The sequence below is a fragment of the Podarcis gaigeae genome (genome assembly GCF_964106915.1).
Source record: "Podarcis gaigeae genome assembly, chromosome: 8".
NCBI classification, from domain to species: domain Eukaryota; kingdom Metazoa; phylum Chordata; class Lepidosauria; order Squamata; family Lacertidae; genus Podarcis; species Podarcis gaigeae.
The window spans coordinates 74,058,266-74,085,847 of NC_139684.1; the positions used below are offsets into that span (position 1 = coordinate 74,058,266).

Here is a 27,582-nt window from a genome sequence, read left to right on the forward strand (position 1 = left end):
GCTTCCAACTGCCATGGAATCTTTCCTCCGTCCAGGGAAAGAGTCTTGAGGAGAGAGACCAGAGCAGCTGATTTTCATTTGTTCCTCAGGAGAAATTCATATTAAAATAGTGATTGACATAAGGGTTTTTAAAAATAACGATGACAAAACGGGCGGGGGAGGGATGTGCCAATTGCTGCAGAAGTGTGGAGAACTGAAATTTTCATTTATTTATTGTGTTTACATCCCCAATGTTTTCTCCAAGGAGCTCGAGGTGGCATACATGGCTCTCCCCCTCCTCATTTAATCTCTGCAACAACCCTGTGAGGTAGGTTGGACTTAGAGGCAATGACTGGCTCAATGTCACTCAGTGAGCTTCATAGCTGAGTGAGGATTATGAACTTTCAGATCTTAGTCAAACACTCCAACCACTAAACCGTACTGGCTATATGTCAGGAAATTCAAGCCCTTCTCAGCAGAAGCTGGCAACAATCCCAGGCACCCGGCTTGATTCCCTGTTGACCTCCCTGGCTGCATTCCCCAGCAGGCGCAGGCAAGGTCTCGATCGGTGATTCTTCTCAAACGTGAGAAGAACACACCCCTCTTTCCTGCCCCCCCCCCCAGGCAGGGGAAAGAGATAGACAGAAACGTATTTACATGCTTTTATTTCTGTCTTTGCAGCGTTACAAAAAACATGACTGCTCTCTCCAAACTCCAGCAGTGTTGTGACAAACACTTCCTGTACAGCACATATTACACTCTGAGGTAATTCCGGTGCTTCGCACTGTTTCCCACGGGCAGTCTCAACATTCCCATCATGTTTACTTTTCAAGCTAGGACTTTGCAGCAGCATTGCTTCATTATCGTAACACTATAAACTGGTAAATACGAGGAAACTGAGATAACTGGAATGGGCAGGTTCTTACATTCCTCCTGTTGGGAGGTAGTTGGGGGCTGTCCTGGCCATGAGACGTCACTACATCCAGCAAAACCAGGTGCAAACATGGATGGGACTGGTGGTATGAGGCAGGCGTGGTTGGGGGAGCAGCCTGGAGATGGCAACATCCAGATGTCAACTGTTTTTATTATTTTATTTTATTTTTCAATGTTGCTGGGTAAAAGTGATGTGGGTAAAAAGTGAGAGCAAAGTAATCAGCTGTTCCGGGAAGATGTGGAGGCCACCAGGTTGGCCAAGGCAGACCATCCTAAACCATTATCCAATCATTTTCCAGGGCCCAATGTTTAGCTCTGAAAGGGAAACGTCTGTGGTTGTAGATATGGACTATGGTCTACAATTGCAGCTCTGTGTGGTGGGGTGTACTCTTCTCTGGGGATATTTCCACACACAACCTCTCCTCTGCTGAAGTGAAGCCCAAATGCCGCAGCAGACTCTGTACGCCTGGAAAAGAGGGAAAGAGCAGCTCATAATGAATCGTCCTGCAACTTGGCTGTTTCACGGTGCATTTTTTTTTTTTTTTGTAACTAGTAAAGATGCCCAGGTACAGTGTCACCAAAGTAGTTTCAGGTGAGCACCAACAACTTCAGCCAACCCACCCATGTTAAAGGATGCTACCATGCTGAAATTGTGAGTCATAGCTCAGTGTGCAAACACTCAACAATCCTGCAAAAATATTCAGCATCCCCCAGCTGAAAAGTGGTGGAGGGGAAGTCCCATCTGTAGCCACCGAGAGTCACTGCCCGAGGGGAGAAAAAGCACTGAGTCAGCATAAGGTCGTTATGGGTTCCTATTGTGCATAGTGTCATCTTTCCTAAAGGTAAAGGTAAAGGTAAAGGTAAAGGGACCCCTGACCATTAGGTCCAGTCGTGACCAACTCTGGGGTTGCGGCGCTCATCTCGCTTTATTGGCCGAGGGAGCTGGCGTACAGCTTCCGGGTCGTGTGGCCAGCATGACTAAGTCGCTTCTGGCGAACCAGAGCAGCACATGGAAACGCCGTTTACCTTCCCGCCGGAGTGGTACCTATTTATCTACTTGCACTTTGACGTCTTTCAAACTGCTAGGTTGGCAGGAGCAGGCACTGAGCAATGGGAGCCCACCCCATTCACGGGGATTCGAACCACCGACCTTCTGATTGGCAAGTCCTAGGCTCTGTGGTTTAATCCACAGTGCCACCCGCGTCCCTGTCATCTTTCCTAGGAATGCTGGAAAAAAACAAGCAACCTTTGCTTTGAAAAAGGTTATGGGAACCTATTTATCCCATACTAATGATACTGCTGGTGATGTGTTTGTTTTGAAAGCTTCAACAAATCAAGGACCGCTTTAATGCTCATCAATCTCTGCTCTTCGAACTGGCCAGCGTGGTAACATTCTGCTCAGTGAACAACTCATTGTGGAAACAGGGAAACAGAATCTACAAGTCACTTCCATTTATATTGCAGTTTCAATAGGGAGCCTAGAGAAAGGTGGGCTTTTCCCTACTGAGAGTTCTATGCAGACGACCCCTTGGAAGTTTGATCTCTTTCTGTCTAATTGATTACTCTTTAAATTACTGACATGGCAAACCAAAACCCTGTTATCTTCAATAGCAATGAGGAAGCAGATGGTAAAGCAAGAACTTCCTTTTGGTATGTAAATTCATCTCTATTCTTTTTATGTATTTCATGCTGTTTGTATCAAGTGACATGTGGGACTGGTCAGTTTCAGATACTCTCTGTTTCTAAATTTCCCCATTTCCACTTTTCTTCAAGAAGTCTGCCTGAAAATCTGCATACGTTTTCACAGAACAAGATGCCCTTTCACCTTGCTGCATCTTATTATGGTGCCCTTGTCTAGACTAGCACTCCAATAACAACAACATGAAAAATAACAACAACATCAATGCACAAATTCAGTTTCTCACTCCCACAAATTATGTGGAGTCCCTTGCATTTGGGGAAATCCCAGGGGTCAGCACACCCTGGGAAATCTACCTTCATGATCATGTCAGGTGAGAATGTAGACTAGATCTCCTAGACTCCCAGCTTCACCTACATCCCATTCCTTCCTACGTGAGCCATGGTCCCATTGTGTGTACTCACCCAAGAGAAAGCACAAGATGCAGACAAAGCAAGCTAGGAAGAAACCGCAGAAAGGTGTGAGGCGAGTGCCATCTGTATCTACTTCGGTTCTAAGCTTCATGTCTGTAATCACCAGAGAGCACGCCAGGATGATTCCTGCAGGCAAAGGGAAAGAGGCGTTGGAGTGATGCGTGTCCCTCCTTGCCTTTGGAGCCTGGTTTCTCTTTCTGTCCCTGTTCATCTCCTCCACTCTTCCCACATTCCACCATCTTCAGCTGACCAGAGGTCTCCCTTGCCATTAAGCAATCCCGCCCATTATTCCATGCTGCCGTGTTGCTGCTGGTTGTCAGGACTTCAAAGCACTATGCAGGACTCTCTTCAAGCACCCAACTGGCTGGTTGTCAGAGTTTGTAAAGGGCTGTGTGAGGTGCTGTTCACAGTGCTTTGCAAATCCTTTGTTGGCTCTGCACCATCTTTACCTGCACACCTGATTTCATATATGCATGCAATTCCAAAGTTCATGTAATCAAAATCATCACACGTCTGTCCAAGACGCCATTCCCACCTTCCACTGCTGTTTCCTCATCAAATGTTGTAAATTATAAACACCAGTGGAGTAAAGACCTGTCTTACTTGTTGTTTGTGATGCTCTAGGTATGCAGCTAGCACAATATAAATATAACTGTCATAATGTACAGTGGTACCTCAGGTTACGTATGCTTCTGGTTACAGACTCCACTAGCCCAGAAATAGTACCTCGGGTTAAGAACTTTGCTTCAGGACGAGAACAGAAATCATGCTCCAGCAGTGCAGTAGCAGCAGGAGGTCCCATTAGCTAAAGTGGTGCTTCAGGTTAAGAACAGTTTCAGGTTAAGAATGGACCTCCAGAACGAATTAAGTACTTAACCCGAGGTACCACTGTACTTTGATCTGTTATCATTACTATGGACATCAAGCACTGTGTACATTTACAGCCAGTGTGGTATAGTGGTTAGAGTGTCAGACTGGGACCTGGGAGACCAGAGTTCAGTTCTCCACTCAGCCATGAAGCTCACTGGGTTCCCTTGGGCCAGTCACTGTCTCTCGGCCTAACCCACCTCACAGGGTTGTTGTGGGGATTAAATGAGGATTGGGGAGAACCATGTACACCCCCTTGAGCTCCTTGGAGGAAAAGAAGTGGGATATAGGTGCAATAAATAAATAAAATAAATACATTGTAAGAATGTATTTTATCACTATAATCAAGAACATCAGCCAATGTGTACATTGACTGAATTAAATTAACAAGGTTTATTTAATGTTTCATTAAAAATAGAAATTCTGTGCTCAGATGATCCTGATCAAGGATTCAAATGACCTCTCCTGACCTCTATATATTATGCCAATGGTGCAGAATCGCACATTTCCTCTGATTTAGTATGCTTTATTTTTGTTTTGTTAGGAGCAAGATGCTCTTTGAGGCACTGAAGGCATACATCACAGTAAATGGTGTTCATCTCTCCCTGGCCACAGGTTTCTGAGGTTTCAGAGGCAGTGCCACATGCTTTCAAGCATACCTGTGCTGAAGTTAGCCAGAGAAGAAATCAGGGCTTCACATATCTGCACGGTTGCAAGGCGAGAGAGGAGATCCCGTGATGAAACCACAGCAATTAAACTCATAAGGACAGCTAATATTGAAAGGATCTGAGTAGCCTCCATATATCCTGGAAGGATTTAAACACACACACACACACACACACACACACACACACACACAAATTATTAAATATTAAACTTCCTTAGACTAACTCAGGCATTGGTGACTCACCAGTGGCCCTCTGGTTGTCACTGGACTGCAACTCCCATCAGCCCTTGCCAGCCTGGGCAATGACCAGGAATGATAAGAGCTGTAGCCCAGCAACCTCTGGAGGACCACATGTTCCTCACCCCATTTCTGCCCCAACTAGAATTTTGTGTGTCCAAGACCTTCTGCATCTTCCTTCCTATATTTTTGGAGATTTGTTCCAAGCAGTATCACTCCATTATAATACTGAAAGGTACTCCTTTCCAATACCCAGAGCCAACCTACCCATGAGACAAGGTGAGCTGACTGCCTCAGGGAGAAGAATCCCTTCCCACCTTGCCCCTGATGTAGACCTTGCCTCACCCCTCTTCCCTGGCAGGGAGGCGAGCACCATTTTGGGGACCACCTCAGGTTCCAAAATGTCTTGGGCCACCCTCCAACATCTCATTTCAGATCATTGGCTTTGACCATCGTGCTGAGGTCCTGAGCCTTTCCCCCAAATGATATGTCCCTGGCGAGTGTTTTATTATTTCATGATTAATATCTGTCGCGTAAAGCAATTCTTCTTGTCTCAGAGAGAATTACATTTTTTTTTAAAAAAGCAGTGAATGTCAAATTGAAATGCACAAAAGATTTTTTAAATTAAAAAATACCTAAAAATACTCATCCTGCAACAACTAAAAAAGGCCACATCTGATCCCAGCCCAGCTAAAGGATGGACACCAATTAAGAGCAAAATGTCTTTGCTAACTGGATGTTCTGCCTTTCCATATAAAATGTGCAAAGCAGCAAACAAGAAAATGCATAGTGAAAGATAACCAATCAAAAGCAACAATAAACCTGTCAGCAATAGCTCAATGAGAGCTCCACTTCGTTCGGAGGAGATGGAGGTGTTTTTTGTTGGGATCATGATGGAGAAAAAAGAGTCTGGCCTCTCCTGTCTGCATGCTGTGGCTCTGGTGGGAGTTGCTCCCCACAACATCTGTTTACTTATTTAGAATACTTCCATCTCCCCTGCATTGCCCCCAAAGGCTCTCAAGTGGCTTTCAAAATATTTTCATGATAAAAACCATATTCAAGTCTAGTATCAAGAAGAGGAGTAACAAGGTGTCTCTATAGTGCCAGAATTATCCAAGTGGCATTTTTCTGTTCTCTCTCTTTGTCTTCCCTGGTTGATGGCCTTTGACTTCTGCCTACTGGGTAGCAGAGCCCCCACGAATCATCTCTAAGAAAATAGATCAACTGGATCTTGCTCATGATGGAGGCACATGTTACCCTGCTGCTGGATGAAGTGCTAGATGGAAGGGAGAAAAATCCCAGTGTGTCTCCTACCTACAATGGTCCGACCCTAAATTTGGCAAAGTAGTAGAAATGTGCAGACTACAGTATGCAGTTTAAAACATGCATTAATTTGCTCAGTTGGTTGTTGTTTTTGTGGTGATGATAGTGTTGCTAACATAGCATAATTTCAGCTTAGCATACTGCACCATTTATAGCCCTGATAATCAATTAACAATTACCCATTTGGCCCAGGAACTCCCCACCCATCCCCAATATTAACCAAGCATGCCACTTACCATTTATGACAAAAATGGCATCACATCCTAACTGATCACATATGGTCCACCATCCCAACATTAAATATTGAGCATCTTCATAATGATGCCATAGCATTAAGGGAGATCCTATGACAATTACGAGCAAGGTGAGGTTGATGCAGCACAAAGTAAAGTATGTCTTTTCCCGGAACGTTGCCTGGCAGATCTTGAGGAGGACCTGCAGAAAGGGGGAGGGAGTCCAGCATCATCAAGCATCCTTAAAATAGTAAGACATCACATTGATATGTCAGAGCAGGTGTGGGGAACTGCCCTGCTCTGGTAATAGGAAGGAGGTGATAAAACAATGCAGGTTGCTTGTTTCAGTACCATGGAGACCTCCTAGTGAGCAATGTACTCTAATAAGGCTTGGGATGGTGACACTCCAGTCCACGTAGTCTAGGCTACGTCTCCTTTTGAACAACTAGAGTCTCTTAAAGGATCAGCCCTCTGGCCTGATGAATGGCACATCTCCTGCACTCCATAGGCTCCTACCAGATGTGTTCTCTGTGCCATTGGACCTGCAAGGTGGTTTGGGAGGTGCTCATAGGAACAAAGGAAGCTCCCTTATACGGAATGAGACTATTTGGTCCATTTCAGTAGAGAATGGTCCATTTGAAAGAATGGGGAAATGCCCAACAAACCTCAGTCTGCTCTCAGAAAATCCTCACATGCCTGCCTTCTTACTTCGAACCAGTTGAGAGGGTAGTACTATCTGTCAGTTTCCAGGCCTTCCTTAGTTTTCGTGTTTACCCTTGTAGAACATAACTTGGGAAGCCGATGGGGACAAAACTAGCATTAGTTGGCTCTGCTCTGGGATTCTTCTGAACAGAGTTCCACCTGCCCTAACTGCACTACACATTTGAAGCAATATCATGTCGCCTTAAACATACACAGCTTCCTCCCGGCAGAGGGCCTTCTCAGTAGTGGCACCCGCCGTGTGGAACGCCCTCCCATCAGGTGTCAAGGAAGTAAACAACTGTCTGATTTTAGAAGACATCTGAAGGCAGCCCTGTTTAGGGAAGTTTTTAATGTTTGATCTTTTATTTTTTATTTTTTTCAAATCCTGTTGGAAGCCACCCAGAGTGGCTGGGGAAACCCAGCTGGATGGGTGGGGAATATATTATTATTATTATTATTATTATTATTATTATTATTATTATTATTACTCCTCCAAAGGATCCTAGCAGCTGTGGTTTGCTAAGCGCGTTGAGAGATGTTAGGAAAACCCCTTTCCTCCCCATGCAGACATACAGTTTTCAGAGTTCCCTGGAAGAAGGATTGATTGTTAAACCCCGCCAAAGTGTTGGACCCTCCGCTCCTGGAAAAGGATGCCAACTGCCTGTGCTTCCCTGTTCATTTTCCACACATTTGTCCCTAGGAGAAAGGGGTAAAGAGGAAGGAGAGGGGGGGATGACTGGAAGGCAGAGGGGCAAGAACTATATGGAACTTAAGAACACAAGAGGAGCCTCTTGGATCAGGCCACTAGCTCATCTACACAAGCATAATGTTCTCTCAGTGGCCAACCAGATACCTGAGGGAAACATTCAAACAGGACCCAAGAACAAGAGCCCTCTCCTCTCCCACAGTTTCCAGCTACTAGTATTCAGAAGCATTACTGCCGCTGGAAAAAAGTTTGTGAATAAAGGAGCAGCTTGCCGGAGTCTTGCCTACTCTGTCTTCTTGACCAGATGCAAGATACAAAATGATTTGGTAGCATATTCTTGGGTCTGTGGATTGGGATGTACCTTATTGCTCAGTATCATCTCTCCCTATAGTTGGTTCTGTCCTTCAGCATCAGATCACAGGAACACTGTCTCCTTTCCTCTGTGCTGCTCATCTAGCAAGCATGATTCTGGGTGGTTTCCTTGTCTGCCTTTGTGATATTTCCAATGATGTCACACACACCTCTTTCTGCCTAGACCTAACAATCCCCAGCTCCCATGGGAACAATGAAAGTCATGTTTTAATAGCAATGTACTAGCTGTCCTGAGGGACGCAGATGGCGCTGTGGGTTAAACCACAGAGCCTCTGGTGCTTGCTGAACGGAAGATTGGCAGTTCAAATCCCTGCGACAGGGTGAGCTCCTCTTGCTCTGTTCCAGCTCCTGCCAGCCTAGCAGCTCAAAAGTATACCAGTGGAAGTAGATAAATAGGTACCACTGCAATGGGAAGGTAAACAGTGTTTCCATGCGCTCTAGTTTCCATCACAGTGTTCAGTTGTGCTAGAAGCGGTTTAGTCATGCTGGCCACATGACCCGGAAAGCTGTCTGTGGACAAATACTGGCTCTCCTGGCCTGAAAGAGAGATGAGCGCCGCAACCCCATAGTTGCCTTTGACTGGACTCAACTGTCCAGGGGTCCTTTACCTTTTACTAGCTGTCCTACACAAAGTTTCTTCTTTAGAATGAAAGAAGCCTCTGATTTCATACCACAGGTAGCCAATGTGGTGATTTTAGCACTCAGAAGGGTCTGTTGGCAGTCTTTCAGATATTTGGGGCCTCATTTAAGACTTTAAATATCCATGTGAGCACCTTGAATTGGGCCTGGAAACTCTTCTCATCTCTTCCTCTCCTCTCCCCCCCCCCTCCAAATGCCAGAATAAGCCTCCCTTGTAGCCATTGCTTGGCTGCAGAATTATACTACAAAATTCAGATAAATACATGTTTTAAAGGATGGCTGTGTTCCTGCTCACATATCATTGTGCAAAAGGCAAGTGAGGTAAGCTTGCCTCTAACTGCGAATTGAATCAAATTTCTCCCTCATGTTCACCAGACTAAAAATAGTGCAAAGTTGTCCAGAAATATGGGAATCTATCAATTCCAGTTTCTCTCAATTTCTTATTCACATTTCCACATCTGTATGTGATTTTAAAAAAACCCACAAAAACAAACAAAATGTTTCCGCATGAAACATGGGAAATCCTCCTGAAAATTGTGTTTGCTTCATAGTTTCTTCGTAGTTGCAATTTTACCAAATTATTAACATTATTTCAAGCAGCTTCCGACTATATAATACATGTTCTTCTACCATTCTATCTAACATAAGCATTTTGATGCACACTTTGCCCCTCTACACACACTTACTTCTGTACCCATTGTGGGTTTGGAGTCATATTACAAACTTCAGAGAAGAGCAAATTTCAAAGGATAGCTGTGTTTCAGTTCATGTACTGATTTGGAAAGTGAATTGTTCATGCTGAAAACTGAACTGACTTTCTCCCTCATCCCTAGCCAGAAGTGAACATTTGGAGAGGTGTGGGCTTTTGAATAAAATTAACGCAGAGACAAAACTAGCCACGAGAAAGTGAATAATAAAGTGAGTGTGCAGATTGAGAAACATCCATTCGACAAACAGTTTATTTTTAATGCTGGTATGTGTATCTTGCTGAAGTCCTTCAACATCTCCAGTGACTCTGTTAAGTGACATCACCACACAGAATTTAATTTTCCAGACAGGCTCCAGGAACTGGTATGTGGCTTATGGAGAAGAATGCCTGCGATGATGGGTACAGCCCAAAGACTGCACAGGAGGTATCATGTGATCCAACAGTGATGCACTTTGAACCCACGGCTGGTGTTATTTAGATCTTCATTATTTTATTTCGAAAGAACCACCTCCTGTGCTGCAGCAGACTCAGGGTTCCTGGGTGCAGGGAGAGTAGAAAATTTAAAAAAAACCATCACTAGTCTGGCAAGACTGCTGTTCAGAATCCACTAAGCAAGTAATAACAATAATTTTAGATTTTCAGCTATATGATTAGATTTATTTAGCAAGCAAAGGTGTCAGAGCTTCAATTCTCAGAGCGACTTAACAGCCCATCCCTCTTCCCAGAGAACTCTGGGAATTGCAGCACTGTGCAAGGGTCTCCTTACAACTCCCAGCACCCTTAACAAAGCTTGCTGAACAGGTGTTGCTCACCAGGGGTGCCAACTTGAAAAAAATAATGGGGGACCCAGGTAAGCCCCACCCCACATAATCAATCACAAGATGACACACCATTTGAATGGCAATGACCACCAACTTTGCAGGGGCCTGGATTCCTCAAATATTTTATTGTGGGGGTTGAAGGGACCTCACCCCCTAGGAGTGCCATAGCTGCTGTGCCGCTCACTGCTGGTGGGCAACGCCAAGTCTCCTGCAGCTCTCCCTTCTGACGGCTCCTAATCATAAAAGTGAGCTTGTGCCAGTCAAGTCTTCACGTAGTGGGCTGCCCTCTGAAAAGTAAGGTGCCTGGCAGGGTTGGAGTGCCCTGTTTTGCCGCCTAATGTGAAATGGGAAGGTGCAGCCAGTGTGGTGTAGTGGTTAAGAGCAGTAGACTCGTAATCTGGTGAACCAGGTTCACTTCCCCGCTCCTCCACATGCAGCTGCTGGTGGACCTTGGGCTAGTCACACTTCTCTGAAGTCTCTCAGCCCCACTCACCTCACAGAGTGTTTGTTGTGGGGGAGGAAGGGAAAAGAGATTGTTAGCCACTCTGAGACTCCTTCGGGTAGTGATAAAGCAGGATATCAAATCCAAACTACTACTACTACTACTACTACTACTACTCTTCTTCTTCTTCTTCTTCTTCTTCTTCTTCTTCTTCTTCTTCTTCTTCTTCTTCTTCTTCTTCTTCTTCTTCTGTTGCTCCCACTGCTGCCCCCTTTACCTGGGCATAGCTGTCAACCTTCCCTTTTTTTGGTGGGAAATTCCCTTATTCCAGCTCTGTTTCCCACTGCTTCCTGCTGCTATTCCAGATTGTTAGATATCCCGTAGACTGTCCCTGGGACAGGTGAGGCTGCTGATCCCTTATTTTCAAATCTGAAAGTTGACAGCTATGTACCTGGGTGTCACGGTGGCTCCCACAATGACCACAATGGCAGCAGGATTGCGAGATCTTGCAGGGTAACTGCCATTTCTCTGCTGCCTGTGGGGTGCCCACTGCATGGGTGAGCCACTCCTGTGTATGGGCTCTACTTACCTAAGAGGAAACACAGGAAGCAGGCAAAGCACCCTGCGAAGAATCCCAGGTATGGTGCTGCATGAGTCCCATCTGAATCAACCTCAATTGCAAGCTTGCAGTATGTAACCACTAAAGAACAGAGCAGGAAGAAACCTGCAGGCAGAAGGAGGACAAAAAAAGGCTTTGTGATGATCCCATTCTCCTTTCCCTCTTCTTCTGGATGCTTTAATTTTATTTTCAGAATTATCTGGTATGGACACCTTAAACATACATATCCATCAATAGTTGACATAAGGTTTCCAAACACCCAAGATCAACTTAAAATCACATATAGTCAGCCCTATACTCCATGGCTGAGCAACCTTTGGCCCTCCAGATGTTTCTGGACAGCAACTTCCATCAACCTCAACCACTGGCTATGCAGGCTGGGGCTGATGGGAGCTGGTGTCCAACAATGTGTGGACACAGATACTTGACCCCTGCCCTACTCTCACTTTCTTGAGAGTAAGTCCCATGGACCTTAGTAGGCTTTATTCTCAGCAAACATGAATATGATTGCATGAGCAATGCACATATAACAACAACAACAACTTTCTTATTTATACCCTGCCCGTCTGGCTGTGTTGCCCCAGCTACTCTGGGCATCCCTGTCAGTGATAAAGGGAGGAGGAGGAGGAGGAGGAGGGGAAATTGCTTGACATAATGGCCTTCATGAGCCCTGGGAATTTAGAGGCTACTTGCCTCCTGCTTTCCAAGCCAAGTGTGGGGTACCTTTGCTGCTTCCACCCAGATGTTGCCAAACTGAAGTTCTCATCATCCCTGCTTATTGGTCATGATTGGTGGGGCTGTTAGGAGTTGTAATTCAGCAGTATCTGGAAGGATAAAAGCTCCCCACAACTGCTCTAGGGAAAGACTATCACTCAGGGAGGAGGCCTCACCGTATGGCACAGGATTCCTGTCCCCTTTCACATTTGCTCCCTTTTGCAGTGTTTACAGTTGGTCCTTTCTCTTCAGTCCTGAATCAACACTCTTCCAAGGCTCACTGCTCTGTGATTTTTAGCTGGTTTGTGGGGGGGGGGGAGGTCAGGAGTGCTGTTCTATCATATATTGCTATTATGGCTTACACAATACCTGCGCTGAAGTGGGCCACAGAAGAAAGCAGGCTTTCGGATACCACCTTTCTCATGACCTGAGCAAGAAGCTCCCATGACAAAAAAAGGGCAACGAAATCACTAATTAAGGCTAGTATCAAAAGGAGACGGACCACATGCAGATATTCTAGAGGAAGTGAAAGGAGGGGGAAAGAATTAATGATATATAAAGCTGCCTTATACCATATCGGGTTACTTAGAGTTGGAGCAGTGCAGGGCTTTAGGCCATATGCAAAGCACACATTTAAAGCAATATCATAAACAGTGATGGCTTCTGGGAGAGAATTTTGGGAGCCATTGTTTGTTAAGGGTGCTAAAAGTTGTTAGGAGACGCTTATTCCCCTCACAAAACTACAATTCCGAGAGCAATTGCTCTGCCCAGGGAAATCCAGGAATTATAGTTTTGTGTGGGGAATAGGGCTCTCTCCTGACATCTCTAAGCACCCTTAACAAACTGGAGCACCCAGAATTCTTTGGGGGATGTCATCACTGTCTAAAGTGGTGTCACATACCCTCCAACACTTCTCCAATGAAAAGAGAGGTGTTCCCTCCAAACGTTTCTCCGATGAAAATAGGGATATCCTATTCCCTACCCTCCAACACTTCTCTGATGAAAATGGGGATATCCTAAGGAAAAACGGGATACTCTGGGATCAAATCAGAACCTGGGATGGCTTCTGTAAATCTGGGGCTGTCCCTGGAAAATAGGGGCACTTGGAAAGTCTGGTGTCATAGTATTTTTAATGTGTGGTGTGAACATAGCCTAGGAGTGGACAGGTGAGGGTTCGAGTCAACATTCAGCTATGAAGCTCTCTCACTGCTTCATCTCACATATCCTGTGGTGTCCAGTGGACGCTCGGGTTGTGAACGTGATCCATGCGGGTTGCACGTTCGCAACCCACAGCGTCCGCAACCCACAGCGGCGCGTCTGTGCACACGCAGGTTGTGATTCAGCGTGTCTGCGCATGTGCAAAGCACAATTTAGAGCTTCTGTGCATGCGCGACTGCCAAAACCCGGAAGTAACCCGTTCTGGTACTTCCAGGTTTCGGCGGTCCACAACCTGAAGCATCTGTAACCCGAGGTATGACTGTACTGGTAAATTCTGAATTGCAGGAGCTAATAATGAGATACCCTGTAGCCACACCCCCAAGGAAGGTCCAAAAACACATCTGGGTCCAAAAACACAGCAAACCTCCCCCCACCCCCAGCTCAAAGAGCATCAGTACTATTATAGCATGATAGCCAGTTTCTTGTGAACCTCACATCCTCAATCCCCTGCAATTTACATGGAACAGAATGTATACAGCCCCGATCATTCCTAACTCATTTGTCCTGGGACTCAAGAAAATGGAAACCAGTCTTGTGTCTCTCACCATTGACGGGGAGAAAAACGTCATCACACTCTAGCTGATGGTTGCATATGGCCCACAATCCGAAAACAAAATAGCCGTCCACATAGTCGTGTCGGAGCCATAAGGGAGTCGCCATGACATTCACGAGCAGCATGAAGTTGATAAAGCACAAGGTGCAGTAGGTGCTTCTGTAGAAGGATGCTGAGCATATCTTGGCAAGGATCTGAGGAAGGAGGAAAGCCCACATCAAGCCATCCTAAGAGAACAGTAAGGCTTTCGTGGTGGCGATTGGTACAATGATGGAGAGCATTTATTATTTTGATGGGAGGCACCCAAAGTGGCTGGGGCCACTCTGGCAGATAAAGTTGACGGATTATGCCGAAATGGCAAAAATGACCGGAAGAATCAGAAATCAGGAAGACCAAAATTTTAAGAAAGAATGGGGGAAATTTATAATTTATCTATAATACCATTGTAAACAGTGAAAATTGTTAGTAGGATTGGAATAACACTTGTAGATTAATGGTGAATTTTGGATGTAACAGAGATGCAAAAGATTTGGATTATTATAAAAGGTGCAGGAGGAAATGACTAACAATAGGACCCACAAAGCAGAGGAGGGAAGTCCAGGAGATTCTTTGGAATCTTGTTTTTAAGTTGTATGTGGGATATGTGATTGTAAAACTGTAATTTGAAAAACCAAATAAATAAATTAAAAACAAAACAAAACTGAGTGGCTGGGACGACCCAGTCAGATGGGTGGCTAATAATAATAATAATAATAATAATAATAATTTGTTGATAGACTGGCTGACTGACAGATAGACAGACAGAGAGATAGAGTTTTAATTCTAATAATGTCTAATAGCTTTTTAATGACTGTTTTCAATATATGCTTTTAGCTGTTTCTATTTTATCTGTAAGTCACCTTGAGTCCCTTCTGAATAAAGAAGGGATATCAAGATGATGGTATCCCTCTCCTGCTGTTGCATCCTTACTGTAGCCCTTTCCAACTTTGTATTTCAGACTCGTGTCTCTTGAGAACTGCAGTACAGGTGGGGGCAACATTTGGTTTTCCAGAAGTTGCTGAACTATAACTCCCATCAGCCCCAGCTAGTGTGGCCATTCAGCAATACCCAGAGTGCCAAAGGTCCCTCACTCCTGACCCCATAGGAAGAATGAGAGGGTGGTGAGAGAAAGAGAAGGGAGGAGAGATCAAAAGGAAGCAAGAGGCGGAAGAAAGAATACATGAACGATAAAGGAACCGTTTGTTTGTGTCCGAGCCTTGCCTACTGTGCTTACCAGGGGCAAGAAAGCAGGCAATCTGGCAATGGATCTTTGGATCCTATGTATTGTCAGACACTTCTTAGTCACTATCATCTCTGCCAGGAGTTGTTACGGATCTTTGGCATCGGAGAATAAACAACTGGTTTGAGGCCTCCTTCGCTCTGTGCTGGTCACCTAGCAACCACCACCTGATGTTTCCATGCCTGCCTTTGTGATGTTTCCAGTGATGTCACACACATTCTGCAGAAGCGGATTTAGGGGAGCATGACTGGTTCTCCCACACTGGGTGCTGAGCCGAGAAGGTGCCGCAGGGGGTGCCGCAACAATGGCTTAGAATGGAAGGCGAGAACCAGGGGACACTGAATTTTGGTGTTGCATACGGCGCTGCTGAAATTTGAAGAGGTCCACCACTGCATTCCACACGTCACCTCTCTTCCTGCTTGTTCCTGGCGTTCCCCAGCTTCCATGGAAGCAACTGAAGTCATTTATATATATATTTATGTTATATTAGTATGCTATTCCATGAGCCTATTGGCCACGATACAGCTACGTGGTGCCAAGTGACCTCCATCTATTTATTTGTTTATATGCATTTATAAACCACTTGATTATTAAATCTCTGTGTGGTGTACAAGGCTGCTGCAATTCTGCAAAAGCATAAAAACATGGAGCTGGATGCATAATCCACTGTCTCAAAAAACTCAGGTTCTGGTGCTCACCTACTGGAATGATACAGAGAAGACTAGCAGGAAACTCAGGTTTCTGATTTAAGGACCAAGCAGGTTCCCAGTCCTTCCTGTTGCGAATATATGCTCACAAATGTCTGGGGAGTGCCTAGAAAGGTCTCATGAACCATAGGAGCTGCTCAGCTTGTGCATTTGATACATCTGAAGTAGCAGTTAAATATCTGAAAGACCATATACATCCCTTACTGACTGTCTCAGGCATTAAGCTCTGCAATGGGGGTTTATTTGGTAGTTGCATCACCCTTAGAAGGGCAGAGAATAGCAGCCCAAAGAGGACTTCCTCCATGACATCCCCTAAATTGTGGAAATCTCTCTTATTGGAGGGGATCCAGCATCTTCAGGATACAGTTTCTGGCACATGCTTAAGGTGAACAATTTAAAAATTAATATTTTGTTTTTCATGACCCACCTGAATTTATGTTGTTGTGTTCCATCTTGGAACGGTATTGTGTGTTTTAAAATTGCAGTGATTTTTATCCATTTCAAAATCGCGTTTTGTGTTTGCTGTCACCCACCCTGGCAATGTGGGGATAATAAAGCTTATCAACCAATCATATGCTTACATTACTTAGACCAGGGATCTAAGCAGCCATGGACACAAATAATGCCAACTCTGTCCCTATATCTGCTCTGGCAACACACATTACAGGACCTAACCATGTCGCCCATAGCATCAGGGGGTTCGTTCGCTTGCTTATCTTCACAGATCACCCCCCGAAAGAGGAAATGTATCACCAGGACAAATGAGGACACAAATCGGCAGAAGTCTGGCACACACCAATTTATATGTACAGCTGCAAACTTAGAAATCATGGCTATCAGTTAAGTAGAGTCATAATGTGTCCTATTGGAGTGAGTAAGACCAGGTGATCTGTGTGCCTGCTCAGCCTGAAACTTCAAGGTCTTTCCTGCATCTCCCCCTTTTGATGGTTCTTTATCTCTAAACCAGACTTGGGTTGGGCAGTCCTTCAAATAGACGGCACCTTCAAATGGAGGACCGTCCAATGAAAAGTAGGACACCTGGACATCATTGCCATAGGCTATGGCTCTAGTCTCTTTTTCCCTTGGTAATGTCTACCATTACAAAACGTGTGGCGTGAAACCATTACAAAACATGTGACTGAAATTGACGGACTTTGCAGAATTGGATAAATTTACAGGGAATATTCGATATTTTCGAGACCAGAAGTTCATCGAGAACTGGGGAAAATTTACACATTATCTGAAAAGTATATGTGATGAGCAGACAACGCTTGTAGGTTTTCAAGATGTTCTGTGAAAATATAAGGAATATTGAAAAAAAGGGAATAAGATCGGGGAGGTTATAATTTAAAGGCAACAGAAAAATTAGAAATGTGTAAACAAAAGAAAAGATTAAAACGGAAGATTGGCAGAGAAACTGAGGGAAGTCAGAAAAGAAGACTATGTAACAAATTTCGAAAATGGTTGTATAAATTTGTATTTGAAAATGAATAAAAATATTTTTAAAAAAAACATGTGGCGTGGCATGGGACTACCATGGAGAGAATTTCCTGGCCATACTTAATCAAGCAAGGTTGAGATATGGCATCACATGTTTTCAGTTTTGACACCATCAAAAGGAGCCAAGCTTGATCCCCATTCACAAGTTGCTCCATCACCCACCCACCACTAAAGCATAGGGCCAGCTGGTGCCCGTGGGGTCTAGTAGGGCAGAAGGCAAGGAGACCGACATTAGTTGGCGCCAGAACCAATGACAGCCAGAGCCAACTCACTCTAATTTTGCTCCCGTTCTTCTGCCTGCTAAGTTCTACAAGGGCAACACTGAGCTTGAGGGCGAGGAAGCTGACAGGCAGTTCCACCCACCTGAACTGGTTGCACATACAAAGGTAAACAGGCGGGGACTGGCTGAGGGCACACTGAGATTGGCAGGGCAGTGGCCCATTTACTCAACTGGGCCAGCCTCCCCTGCAAAGCTGTCATATTGAGGGTTGGGTCTGGGTGTGGGGAGGGGGCTGAGGATGGAGTATGGCCTGGAAAGAGTCCCCAGGGGCATATAAGGAGGCCTGGAGGGTCAAAACTGGGCCACTGACTACCACCCCTACACTTGTGGAGAGAAGTTCTTCTGAGAGCCAGGTGGGTGAAGAAGGTTCTATGGCAGTTACCGACATTTGGAACCTGGCTAGGAGATTCCAGAAAGCTGAGCCGAGCTGGGGATGTTCTACAGAAGAAGGGGTGCGTCCCACTGAGCTTGTTGCTGTGGCCAGAGGAACTGCTGGCCGCAGAGGGTGAAAGCAAGCATCTAAGAAGCAAGCCTGAGTCACGTACATGGGAAACAGAGGACTGGTAAGTGGAGAGGAACCAGAAAAATAGCCACAGCGGGAAACAGATGCATGACAAGGATAGATACTTTTTTAGAATAGCCCTCCTCACACGTGTACCCATAGAGGTCTTCCCAGGTACCCCTACAGCAGGGATTACCAACTGCCACAGGTGGGAAAAGGTAAATATCATCTCAAAAATCCACTATGCAGGAGAATTGGCTTCAGGATGGTGATGTCAGAGCGAGGGCAGTAGAAGGAAGTCCTTGCTCTGCCTTCATTCTGGACATCATCTGCACAGGAAGAAAAGCTTTGGCTTCTGCTCTGTTTTTATCCAGTGCTAAAATCTCTCTGCTGAAAGCTGAACCCAAGTTTCCTTTGGTTGTGTCTCTTGACAGGGCCTCTGCTGTGTTTGTGACTCTTTCCCACCGCTTAAAGATGCATTTTACGAAGAAAAGTAAGTATGAACAGCACAAAAGATTTTGACGGAGACATCTCCATTTATTTAATGTGCCTACTATTTAATATGAGTTAGATACAGAAGTGTAGAAAGAAATAGATCTTATGATAAAATAAGAATAATTTTATTAATTATACCCCACTCGTCTGCCTGGGTTTCCCCAGCCACTCTGGGCAGCTTCCAGCACATAAAAAAACATAATTAAAAAGCTAAACATTAAAAACTTCCCAATACAGGGCTGCCTTCAGATGTCTTCTAAAAGTTGTGTAGCTCTTTATCTCCTTGACATTTGATGGGAGGGTGCTCCCTGGACAGGGTGCCACTATCTGTCTGTCTGTCTGTCTGTCTGTCTATCCTATCTCTATGACTTCATCTGCGTTATTCATTTAAAGCAGTGCCATGACACTTTAAGCAGCAATGGCTCCCCCCCAAAGAACCCTGGGAAGTAGCACCTTATGTATGCATAGCAGATATCCTGCCATTAATCTACAGCCCGTCCTTGAGTGCTTTTGCCTGGCTGGAATGTGCTCTTCAGCTGGGACCATGCCTCTTGTTTGTCTGGAGAGAGGCGAATGGCCTTTGTATATATGCAAACCACTGACTCTTGGGTGACTTCAGCGCAGCCTCCTATAAAGAGTTAAGTACAATACCTGTTGCTTTGCCTACTTTTGCCTCAGTTCCTGTCCACCTTTGCTACGTGGTCCCTGGAGAATTGTCTATGGGGAAATGAGACTCTTGTTGTAGGCCCCTTTGATCTTGGAGGAAAGCTTGGTGGGAAACAACAGGAGGAAGCAGCCCAGATAGCAGTTTCAGCCCCTCACCAGCAGCAACCTGAGGCCAGAGCAATGGAACAGAAATGAGCAGATGGTCAGGGGCTACATCTGGGAGCTCTTGGAGGAAACTGATTTTCTAGATCTATTTCAGTTGAGATTTAGGCCTGATTTAGAAACAGAAACTGCTGTGTTTGCCCTTTATGATAAACTCTCATGGGAAAAAGACAGGGGAGATGTGCTCCTGTTAATTATCATCAAACCTCTCAATGGCTTTTGGAGCAACTGTCTGAGTTAGGCCTGGGAGCCACTGCTTGGTGGTGGTTCTGGTCTTACTTGAGTGGTCATTTTCAGAGGGTGATGCTCGGGGAGAGCTGTTCAGCCCCATAGAGCCTTCAATTTGGGCTTCCTCGGGGTTTGATTTTATTCCCCTATGCTCTTTAACATCTACATGAAACTGCTAAGTGGGGTCATCTGGAGGTATGGAGTATTTTGCCAGCAATATGCTGATGACACACAGCTCTGCTTATCCTTTACATCTGCAGGTACTTGGACCCTTGTCTTGCCTTGGTAATGGACTGGATGAGAGCCAATAAACTGAAGCTCAATCCAGATAAGGCTGAGGCACCATTACTGGGTGGTTCCCTAGACCAGATGAATGGGAAGTTGCTTGCTCTTGATAGGGTTACACTCCCTGTGAAGGATCGGGTATGCAGCTTGAATCCTTTGCTCAAGCATGCTGGTTATATGAGACTGGTGACCCTACAGATTTTTATTTTTTTTTTAGTTCGATTTATATTTACAAATTCCAGAGCAGTTCACAAGTCACGCTGTCACAAATAGAACATCATCATCGTCATCATATGAGCAGACCTTTCCAGAGAGGATGCAAGACTCTTCTTTTCCATAATGAAGGTGCCTGGTGCCTAATATCCTAGTATAGGATTCTATGCTGGCATTGGATGTTAGCACACTATTTAGAATACTGCTGCCTGCTTGTGTTTTTGATGTGGATGTTTGGAATTTAATGTTTTCACGAACCACGTTTTATGGATGCTGGTGCTTCTGGCTTGTTAGACGGGGGATAAAACATCTCACTCCCATCACCCCTTCCCATCCCACCTCCCGGCAGAAGTCAACTTTTCTGAAGATAGCCATTTGTCCTTCCGGTACAAGTTCTTCATCAGAATATTCAGCTGCGTTGGCCTGGCCAGTTTGTTTATCAGTCTTCTCTCTCCGTCCTGGATTGAGATCTTCCACAAGGATTTCGTCACCAATTTGGGCCTCTGGAACATATGCATAAGCAGAAGATGCAAGAGAATTAGGCTGAACTCAAGTAAGGCAGCCCCCTTCCCTCCCTGCCTCCCTCCATCTTTCCCCACCCCGGCAGTGCACCTGGGGGTTGGTCTTTGAATTTTGGCAACCCATGTCAAGGATTGGGGAAATGTGTTGCCAGGTCCGACCCTACCAGTGAATGGCAAGGGAGGAGGTGGAGTGGGAAAGTGATGTAGGGTGGGGCTATGGGCACTCCTGCACCCCCTAAGTCAGGGTGGTCCACTATGCAGTCCTGAAGGCCTGTTTTGGCAGGCCGGCAAAAGCTTAGTTTACCAGCACCGACTATAAACGGCCTTGGGTGCCTGAGCACCCACAAACTAATGTGGGTGTTCAACATCCACACCATGGGGTGTCCAATGTGACTTCCAGTGCCTTGCAAAGCACCAAATGTCACATCTGAGGCCTCATGGGTGTCAGGAATGTGCCCCCCCCCCCCGAGCGCAGCAGAAGAGTTAGCCTCAGAAATTGAGCTGAGTGAGCAAGGGGCTGCCTCTGGGGATGAGAGCTGTCTGTCAGAGTTTAGAGAAGACAGCCTGCCCCCCCCTCCTTCCCAGAGAACAAGCTGTTAGCTCCCAAAGAGAGAAAGAGCAGGAAGTCGGCCCAAGTGTTGCCAGGCAACCAGCAGATAAGCCAGAGTCGGAGGCTGTGTCTTCTGGGGAAGAGATAGGCCGGTCATGCAGTCCCCATATGAGGAGGTTGGAAAGAATCAGAGAGCAACAGAAGGGAAGGAGAAGAAAGGCGGGATTTTGGCATCCTTCCTTTTGGGGGAGGGACGATGAGTCAGACTGAGCAACTAAGGTTAATGAGAGCAGGCAGAACGCCATGCTCTGGATGTGTTTTTCTTGTAAATAAACTGACAAAGAGTCCTTACTGCTTAACAGGCTGCTTGCCTGCCAGATATCATTATAATGGGGGCCCCAGGTGCTGCTGCAGTGCATGCAACGTGACGCAAGTTGATGCCCTTGGCTTAGTGTTTTCCCCACTTTGGGAACAAGGTGGTAGGTCTCTAGGACCCCGTCAGTGTCTCCCACTTCCTTCCCAAAGCCTGGTACCACAATTAGTCCACCCGCCGTGTGACACGGCAGTGTGTGGCCTGCAGGTCTGAAGTACCCTTGTGGCCCACTTGGTATGAAAAGTTGGACCGCTCTGCCCTAAGGGGTAGTCAAGAACACTTTCCTATTACCAGTGTTGAAGGAAGATTGAGGTGCCCGCCTGATTGGCACACAGGAGCGGGATGCCATCTTGTCCTTTGCCTCAGGTAGCAAAATTTCTTGGGCCAACACCATTGTCAGGGAGTAGCTGGAAGATGAGGAGTGGTTGGAGGCTTCAGCCAGGGAATTCCCAAGGGAAACTCAAGAGGAGGAGTGCTCAGAGCCAGGAGGTTAGTAGTGGAACACTGGGGAAAGTTCAGAGGGAGGGAACTGGGAGAAGGGGCTGGATGCTGAGGGGGGCAATAGGGTTTAGTGAGCAGGGAGAGCCTGTGACAAGCAGAAGTTCAGACTCCAAGGCTGCTGAAGAATCCCAGGAATTGCCATCTCCTGCTGCAGCAAGCCCCTATCCCCCCCTGGTCTCCAAGAACATGCAGAATAATGAGAGCAAAACAGTGGCCAGAGGTGTGCAGACACAGTTTGAGACAGCTTGGAAAACATATGGGAAAAGAGGAGCCTTAGAAAGGGTGAAAGGCAGGGCCCTTCAGCCCTGGCAACTGTCCATAGAGGCAAGACCTGCTGGGAAGGGTTGCTGAGTTGTCTGCCATTTCCTTGAATAAAGAGTTAACTTCACTGACAATTGACTCTGCCTCTTCCTGCTGATGTGCTTGGCTGACTCCAGCCCTGGCACCTGTGTACTTGCACAATCTCCCTTAAAAATGCTTTTCTGTGCTCATTCTTTGGTTGCAGAACAGTGCTGCAAAATTCACAGGAGTGGGGATTGTAAAGGACAGTTGTGTTTCAGATTCCACGCTGGCTTGAGGAGTGTGCGTGAGGGAGCTCCTCATTAAGATGCAAATAAATTTGAATGACACCCCCCCCTTCCCTACTGTTCTGTAATGCTAAGAACCGATTCTCTCGCACATCTGTCTTTCAGCATCACTCACCTTTGATTCTCCCCAGACATCCTCCTTGTCATCAGAATCTTGATGTCAATCAGCACATTGTTTGGCTTGGTGGCAGCTGCCTGCGCATTGCTGTCCAGCACCAGCTTAAGGCTATCCAGGTGGCCAGCTGTCACTAATTTATGCACAGGTACTGCTCTCTCTGCAAGGCTGATTATTTGCCCTTAGCATTTGTGCAATACTTCAGTTCTACTATGCCCACGTTGCATTATTGTGATCTTTACAGCTCCCCTGTTAAGTAAGTGAGCATTATTCAGTGCTGGGATGACCCTCCCAGTTTTATTGCCTCGTAATTGCTGCACTCCCCATAGCCTTGGATGTGATAGAACTAATGTCTCAGGGCCATTGGTTACAGCCCCACATTGGGCAAAATATTCCTTCATTGCAGAGGGTTGGATTAGATGGCCCTCATGGCCCCTTCCAATTCTACAATTCCATGATTCTATGTTTTATTTCCCAGTTTATATAACACCCAAGTAAGGCTTTAAAGTTTCACCAGCCTCTTCAGCAGGCAAAGAGGGAAGGAAAAGTTGCAAACGTCTAGCTTGTTTGCAGCTTAACTCCCCTTACTTGATCTGCTAGTGAGAGTGTAAGTAGGATGTTGCAGTTAGGCTATTAGGAAATTTATACAAATAGGATATTAGCAGACAGAGGGAAAGCAAAGAATTATTGTAGAGGAAACAAGGAGATAGAGAACTTTTTTCAGTTCAAAGGCCACTGAGGTCCAAAGTATTGCTGGGAGGGCAGGTAAGCCTTGCCCGCAAAATCAATCACAAGACATATATACACTCATCATTTGAATGGCAAAGGCTATCAACTTATTTGGGGGGGGGGGACTGTCCCCCTCCAATATTTTATGGGGGGGGGCAAAGGGACCACAGCTCCTATGCTTCTGGGCAGTCTTCCAGGAACCCCATGCCAGTGGTGGGCACTGCCCTCTGGTGTCACATTTCAATGACGCATTATGAACGTTAAAGGCAGACCGTAATGTGTCCGTCTGCATTATGAAACCCATTCCTTAACGCTTCCTTAGCGTTATAAACCATGAGTGTAGATCTGCCCTCACAATTCTCTATCCTCCAGCCAGGCGAGCAAGAAGCACGGTCAGAGTTCAAAAATGCATTCCAGCCAGGCAATTGCATTCAAGGAGGGTGTGAAACAGTGTCAATAAGGGGTGTCCTGGGGAGGGGGCAGATGGAGAGGCCTGGAGGGATGCTGTTGGCCTCCAGGCCTGAGTGAAATGTTAAATGTGGGCCGAGGATCTTCAGTGCATTGAATAGCATACTGCAGGGTACGGCAACTCCCTGCAGGAGAAGGGTTTTTGTCAGGGCTTTCTGCTGAGTGCTCTTTTTTCGTACCCACAGGAATCATTTCCCTGGTCACCATGGTGTTGTACGGCACGTCAATCTCACCCAACAGCATCTTGGGCAGCCCAATCCCTCATACGACCTCTCCAAAATATCTCTCCTGGTCCTTTGGGATAGGCTGCTTGGCCAGCTTCCTGTTCCTGACAAACAGTGAGTTTTCCTTTTGCGCCCTGATATACGGGGGATGCAGAAAGGAGGAGGGAGACAGAAGGGAGGGAGAGGAGAAAAGAGAAGGAGCCGGCTGCTGAAGCCATGCCATGCTTGGCTCAGTATTTTGCCGCTGTGCTTTCTAGATGTTGAAGGGACTCTGCCCCACCCCAAAAATATTGGGAAGGAGCTGGCATCCCAGGGGGCTAGAAATTCTTTAAAAATATTTAACAGCTTAAAAGCATAGGCACAAAGTCCCAAAAGCCGCGGCAACAAAACTACTGCAGCAGCAGCAGCAGCAGGCACTCTCCTGGACCAACCCTGCGCAAACCGCCTTGCTCTGAAGGACCCCAGCCTTGCCTCAGAGCGAGCCAGAGGGGAGGAGGAGCCTGAGGCTGAAGGCATGGCAAATGGTACCCACATGTTAGTGGCTGCAAAAGTGTTAACAAGGGGAACAGCCAAGCAGGAGCCAGGGCAGTGGGGAAGAGGACAGGGGTTGGTTCTGAAGGGACATGTGCAGAGCCAGTACATCCATGAAGCAAGTTTAGGCGACCGCCTCGAGCAACAGGATCCACTGGGGCAGCAGATCCAACCGCCAAGGAATACGGTGGCAGCAACAGCTGTGGCACACTCCTTAGAGGCCAGATCTGCTGCCACTTGATGAATAGGCGGTGTGGCTGGTCTCCTCTTACTCTTGTTCCTAATGTAGACCTTCGTTTCTCCCTTGTTCTTGATGTGAATCTTCACTCACCCCTTCTTCCCTGGCTGGGGGCGGGAGGCACCTCAGGTTTGCCTCAGGTGCCAAACGCCTTGGGCCAGCCCTGGCCACATGCGAAAGCCAGCAAGTGAGTGGAGAGCCTGGGGGCCATATTTTACACCCAGCCATTGCCTCAGTTTGCTAGAGCTGGACTTGCATGCGTCGATGGGGGGGGGGGGTGATGACTACAAGCACATAGCTCTGGTGCTGAAAAGCTTGCACTGGCCGTGCATAGATGACCGGGCCTGCTTCAAGACACTTGCACTGATTTACAAGGCCTCTAGCATCTTGGGTATAGTATAGTCTGCCCTTATACCCCTTCTTGATCACTAAGATCTTTGAGGAGTCTCTGTCATGGCTGACATGGCTCAGATATACAGCTTGACACTAACTGCAAATGATGTATTCAGTGTTGTGGGCTGAAACCTGTGGAACTCCCTCCCACCTGACATTAAGATACAGACCCCTCTTTGCTGAACTTCAGGCCCATGGCAATGGGCTTCTTATTCCAGGAGTCATTTTAAGGTAGTGTTTGGTTTTATGATAGCTTTTTTTTATTTTTTATTTTCTGGGTCTCTGTTTGGTTTCTTGCTTAGAAATGCTAATGATTAATGAAATAATAAATAAGTCTACCAACAACTTGTGTTCTCCCCAATCTCCCCCACCCACCCTGCCTCAAACAGTACTCCTGTTCATCCTGATAGAACTTGAGGGAAACAACAGCACGCATGATGACCTCGAGCCAAAAAAACGTCGCCTGATCTTGGTCACATAGAAGAGTGCAGAAGCACATCGGACTTGAACCAATCTAGAATGTCCACATTTAAGGATTCTGATGCAGGAGTTTTTTCTCCCCCCCATCGCTGAAGAAATACCGTGGAAGGAATATCCAAAAAATCTTGTTATATCAGAATGCAGGGGTTTTTTTCCCTAAAAAAGAAGATTTTTATTTATATATTTTTTTTAATTAAGGATGCAGAGTGCAAGAAAGAAAACCAAGCAAGAATAACCATATGCTTCTTGCACATCCTGCCTGGATCCACAATGGTGTGAACAGGGAATCCCAACATAAAGCAGAGTCACAAGATCCGAAATTTACTGTAACAGGAAAGGGCCAGGAGGCCAACCAACTTCTTCAAACCCCAAGTGTGCCATTCAGCTATTATTATTTTTTACTGAGAGCTGAACCATTGAAACGAACATCCACGTGGGGACTAAGGGTCCTGTGTTCTGTATTCCTAGGCACAGGTCTGGGCTTTCCGGGTCCGAGTCCAAGGACTTTATTTGCTTGTTTATTTTTGATGAAAACAATTACAATTTGGTGGTAAAGATTGAGTTTACCTGAGGAGAGAGGCAGTGCAAGGGTGAGAGGTAGGTATCATTGAGCCCAAACTTTGGTTCCTTAATTTCGATGCATTTACTTTGAAAATTTGTTCCATACAAACCCACTGCTATGAAATTTAGATTTGGTAAAGATGCTAACATGGAATGCAAAAAGTTGTGTGTGCATCTCTCTCTCTCTCTCTTTTAATGTTCCGACACCTAACTTTTTCCATTCTCCTGGGGTGGACTTTGATAATGTAGCGCCCTGTGCAAGGCTAAAATCTCTGAACCAGAGGTGGGTGGAGATGGTGGAGGGGCGATTTGCAGCCCAAGGCTGATGTGGTTGCAGCTCTTGGAGCCCAGCCACCGAGGGGGAATCTCAGTAGTCAGTGGGGGGGGGGGCAGCTTTATTGCAGATATTACAGATGACTCCTTTTGGAACATTGTCCAGACCCATCAGATATTACTCAAAACTCTATTTGCAGAACTTTCTTCAAAACAGAACAGAAAAAACAGTAAATGGTATATCAAAATAATTCCACACGATATCTTGCGCAGGTCCAGCACATATTCAGCATCTGGGGGGGGGGGGGAGAGATAATTCCAAACAGAGCCAGTGTGGTGTAGTGTTAAGAGCAGTAAACTTGTAATCTGGTGAACCAGGTTCAATTCCCCGCTCCTCCACATGCAGCTGCTGGGTGACCTTGGGCTAGTCACACCTCTCTGAAGTCTCTCAGCCCCACTCACCTCACAGAGTGTTTGTTGTGGGGGAGGAAGGGAAAGGAGAATGTTAGCCGCTTTGAGACTCCTTTGGGTAGTGATAAAGCGGGATATCAAATCCAAACTACTACTACTACTATTCTTCTTCTTCTTCTTCTTCTTCTTCTTCTTCTTCTTCTTCTTCTTCTTCTTCTTCTTCTTCTTCTTCTTCTTCTTCTTCTTCTTCTATAACCAATAGTCTCTCTCCTTACAGTCTCCATTTTGCTTGGAGCCATTTCCTCTCCCTTCAGGGGACTCGTTTACACATCCTTACTCCCACAGAGCCTGAGAAACAGATTCAGCCACCGCCCTTCCAAGATTGAGAACTTGCAATTCAATAGCCTCTTATGTGATCTAAGGTTAAACACTCATGTCAGAGCTACCAGAGAACAATAACAGTT

At 46.0% G+C, this 27,582-nt stretch overlaps 3 protein-coding genes and 1 long non-coding RNA gene across 7 annotated transcripts; 2 read left to right on the forward strand and 2 right to left on the reverse strand.

Moving 5' to 3' along the window:
- Positions 1-17: 17 nt before the first annotated feature.
- LOC310851825 lies at positions 18-2,659 on the forward strand. Of its 2 annotated transcripts, XR_014567848.1 has the most exons (4): positions 18-109; positions 245-307; positions 2,236-2,400; positions 2,524-2,659. It is a non-coding gene; the product is annotated as an uncharacterized lncRNA (long non-coding RNA). The 2 variants fall into 2 exon arrangements; XR_014567849.1 differs by lacking the exon at positions 2,524-2,659 and having other exon boundaries at positions 2,236-2,500.
- Positions 1,057-8,273, reverse strand: LOC310851715 (uncharacterized protein). The gene is made up of 5 exons (XM_083754375.1): positions 8,121-8,273; positions 6,355-6,553; positions 4,551-4,697; positions 3,016-3,150; positions 1,057-1,378 (listed from the first exon to the last, which is right to left on the reverse strand). Exons 1-5 carry the CDS (start codon positions 8,136-8,138, stop codon positions 1,269-1,271), a joined length of 609 nt encoding a protein of 202 aa, XP_083610501.1. The 5' UTR covers positions 8,139-8,273; the 3' UTR covers positions 1,057-1,268.
- A 1,440-nt stretch (positions 8,274-9,713) lies between these two features.
- Positions 9,714-15,295, reverse strand: LOC310851711 (uncharacterized protein). The gene is made up of 5 exons (XM_083754372.1): positions 15,120-15,295; positions 13,839-14,040; positions 12,445-12,591; positions 11,332-11,466; positions 9,714-10,015 (listed from the first exon to the last, which is right to left on the reverse strand). The coding sequence occupies exons 1-5, from the start codon at positions 15,195-15,197 to the stop codon at positions 9,954-9,956; spliced, it is 624 nt and encodes a 207-aa protein (XP_083610498.1). The 5' UTR covers positions 15,198-15,295; the 3' UTR covers positions 9,714-9,953.
- Positions 15,296-17,357: 2,062 nt separating this feature from the next.
- LOC310851726 (uncharacterized protein) lies at positions 17,358-26,596 on the forward strand. 3 transcript variants are annotated; one of them, XR_014567792.1, is made up of 7 exons: positions 17,358-18,175; positions 18,549-18,607; positions 20,513-20,716; positions 21,974-22,096; positions 22,827-22,958; positions 24,193-24,345; positions 25,783-26,024. XR_014567792.1 is itself a non-coding variant. In XM_083754389.1 (6 exons), the coding sequence occupies exons 2-6, from the start codon at positions 18,589-18,591 to the stop codon at positions 25,872-25,874; spliced, it is 600 nt and encodes a 199-aa protein (XP_083610515.1). In that variant the 5' UTR covers positions 17,367-18,175; positions 18,549-18,588; the 3' UTR covers positions 25,875-26,024. The 3 variants fall into 3 exon arrangements, 1 of the variants encoding a protein (XP_083610515.1); XR_014567793.1 differs by lacking the exon at positions 21,974-22,096 and having other exon boundaries at positions 17,364-18,175; positions 22,801-22,958; positions 25,783-26,596; XM_083754389.1 differs by lacking the exon at positions 21,974-22,096 and having other exon boundaries at positions 17,367-18,175.
- Positions 26,597-27,582: the final 986 nt, after the last annotated feature.

What these genes read in the sequence shown, in the direction of transcription:
- LOC310851715 (XM_083754375.1), bottom strand. An exon ending in TGCCATTTTTGTCATAAATG is followed by an intron (nt 4,698 to 6,354) that starts GTAAGTGGCATG and finishes AAATCCTTCCAG; the next exon opens with GATATATGGAGGCTACTCAG. An exon ending in CATCTTGTGCTTTCTCTTGG is followed by an intron (nt 1,379 to 3,015) that starts GTGAGTACACAC and finishes CCTCTTTTCCAG; the next exon opens with GCGTACAGAGTCTGCTGCGG.
- LOC310851711 (XM_083754372.1), bottom strand. Translation starts at nt 15,197, where the DNA reads ATGATAGTGACTAAGAAGTGTCTGACAATACATAGGATCCAAAGATCC. An exon ending in CGTTTTTCTCCCCGTCAATG is followed by an intron (nt 12,592 to 13,838) that starts GTGAGAGACACA and finishes CACTTCCTCTAG; the next exon opens with AATATCTGCATGTGGTCCGT. An exon ending in CTTCCTGTGTTTCCTCTTAG is followed by an intron (nt 10,016 to 11,331) that starts GTAAGTAGAGCC and finishes CCCTGCACCCAG; the next exon opens with GAACCCTGAGTCTGCTGCAG.
- LOC310851726 (XM_083754389.1), top strand. An exon ending in TGTCACTAATTTATGCACAG is followed by an intron (nt 22,959 to 24,192) that starts GTACTGCTCTCT and finishes TCGTACCCACAG; the next exon opens with GAATCATTTCCCTGGTCACC. An exon ending in CTTCCTGTTCCTGACAAACA is followed by an intron (nt 24,346 to 25,782) that starts GTGAGTTTTCCT and finishes TGCCTCAAACAG; the next exon opens with TACTCCTGTTCATCCTGATA.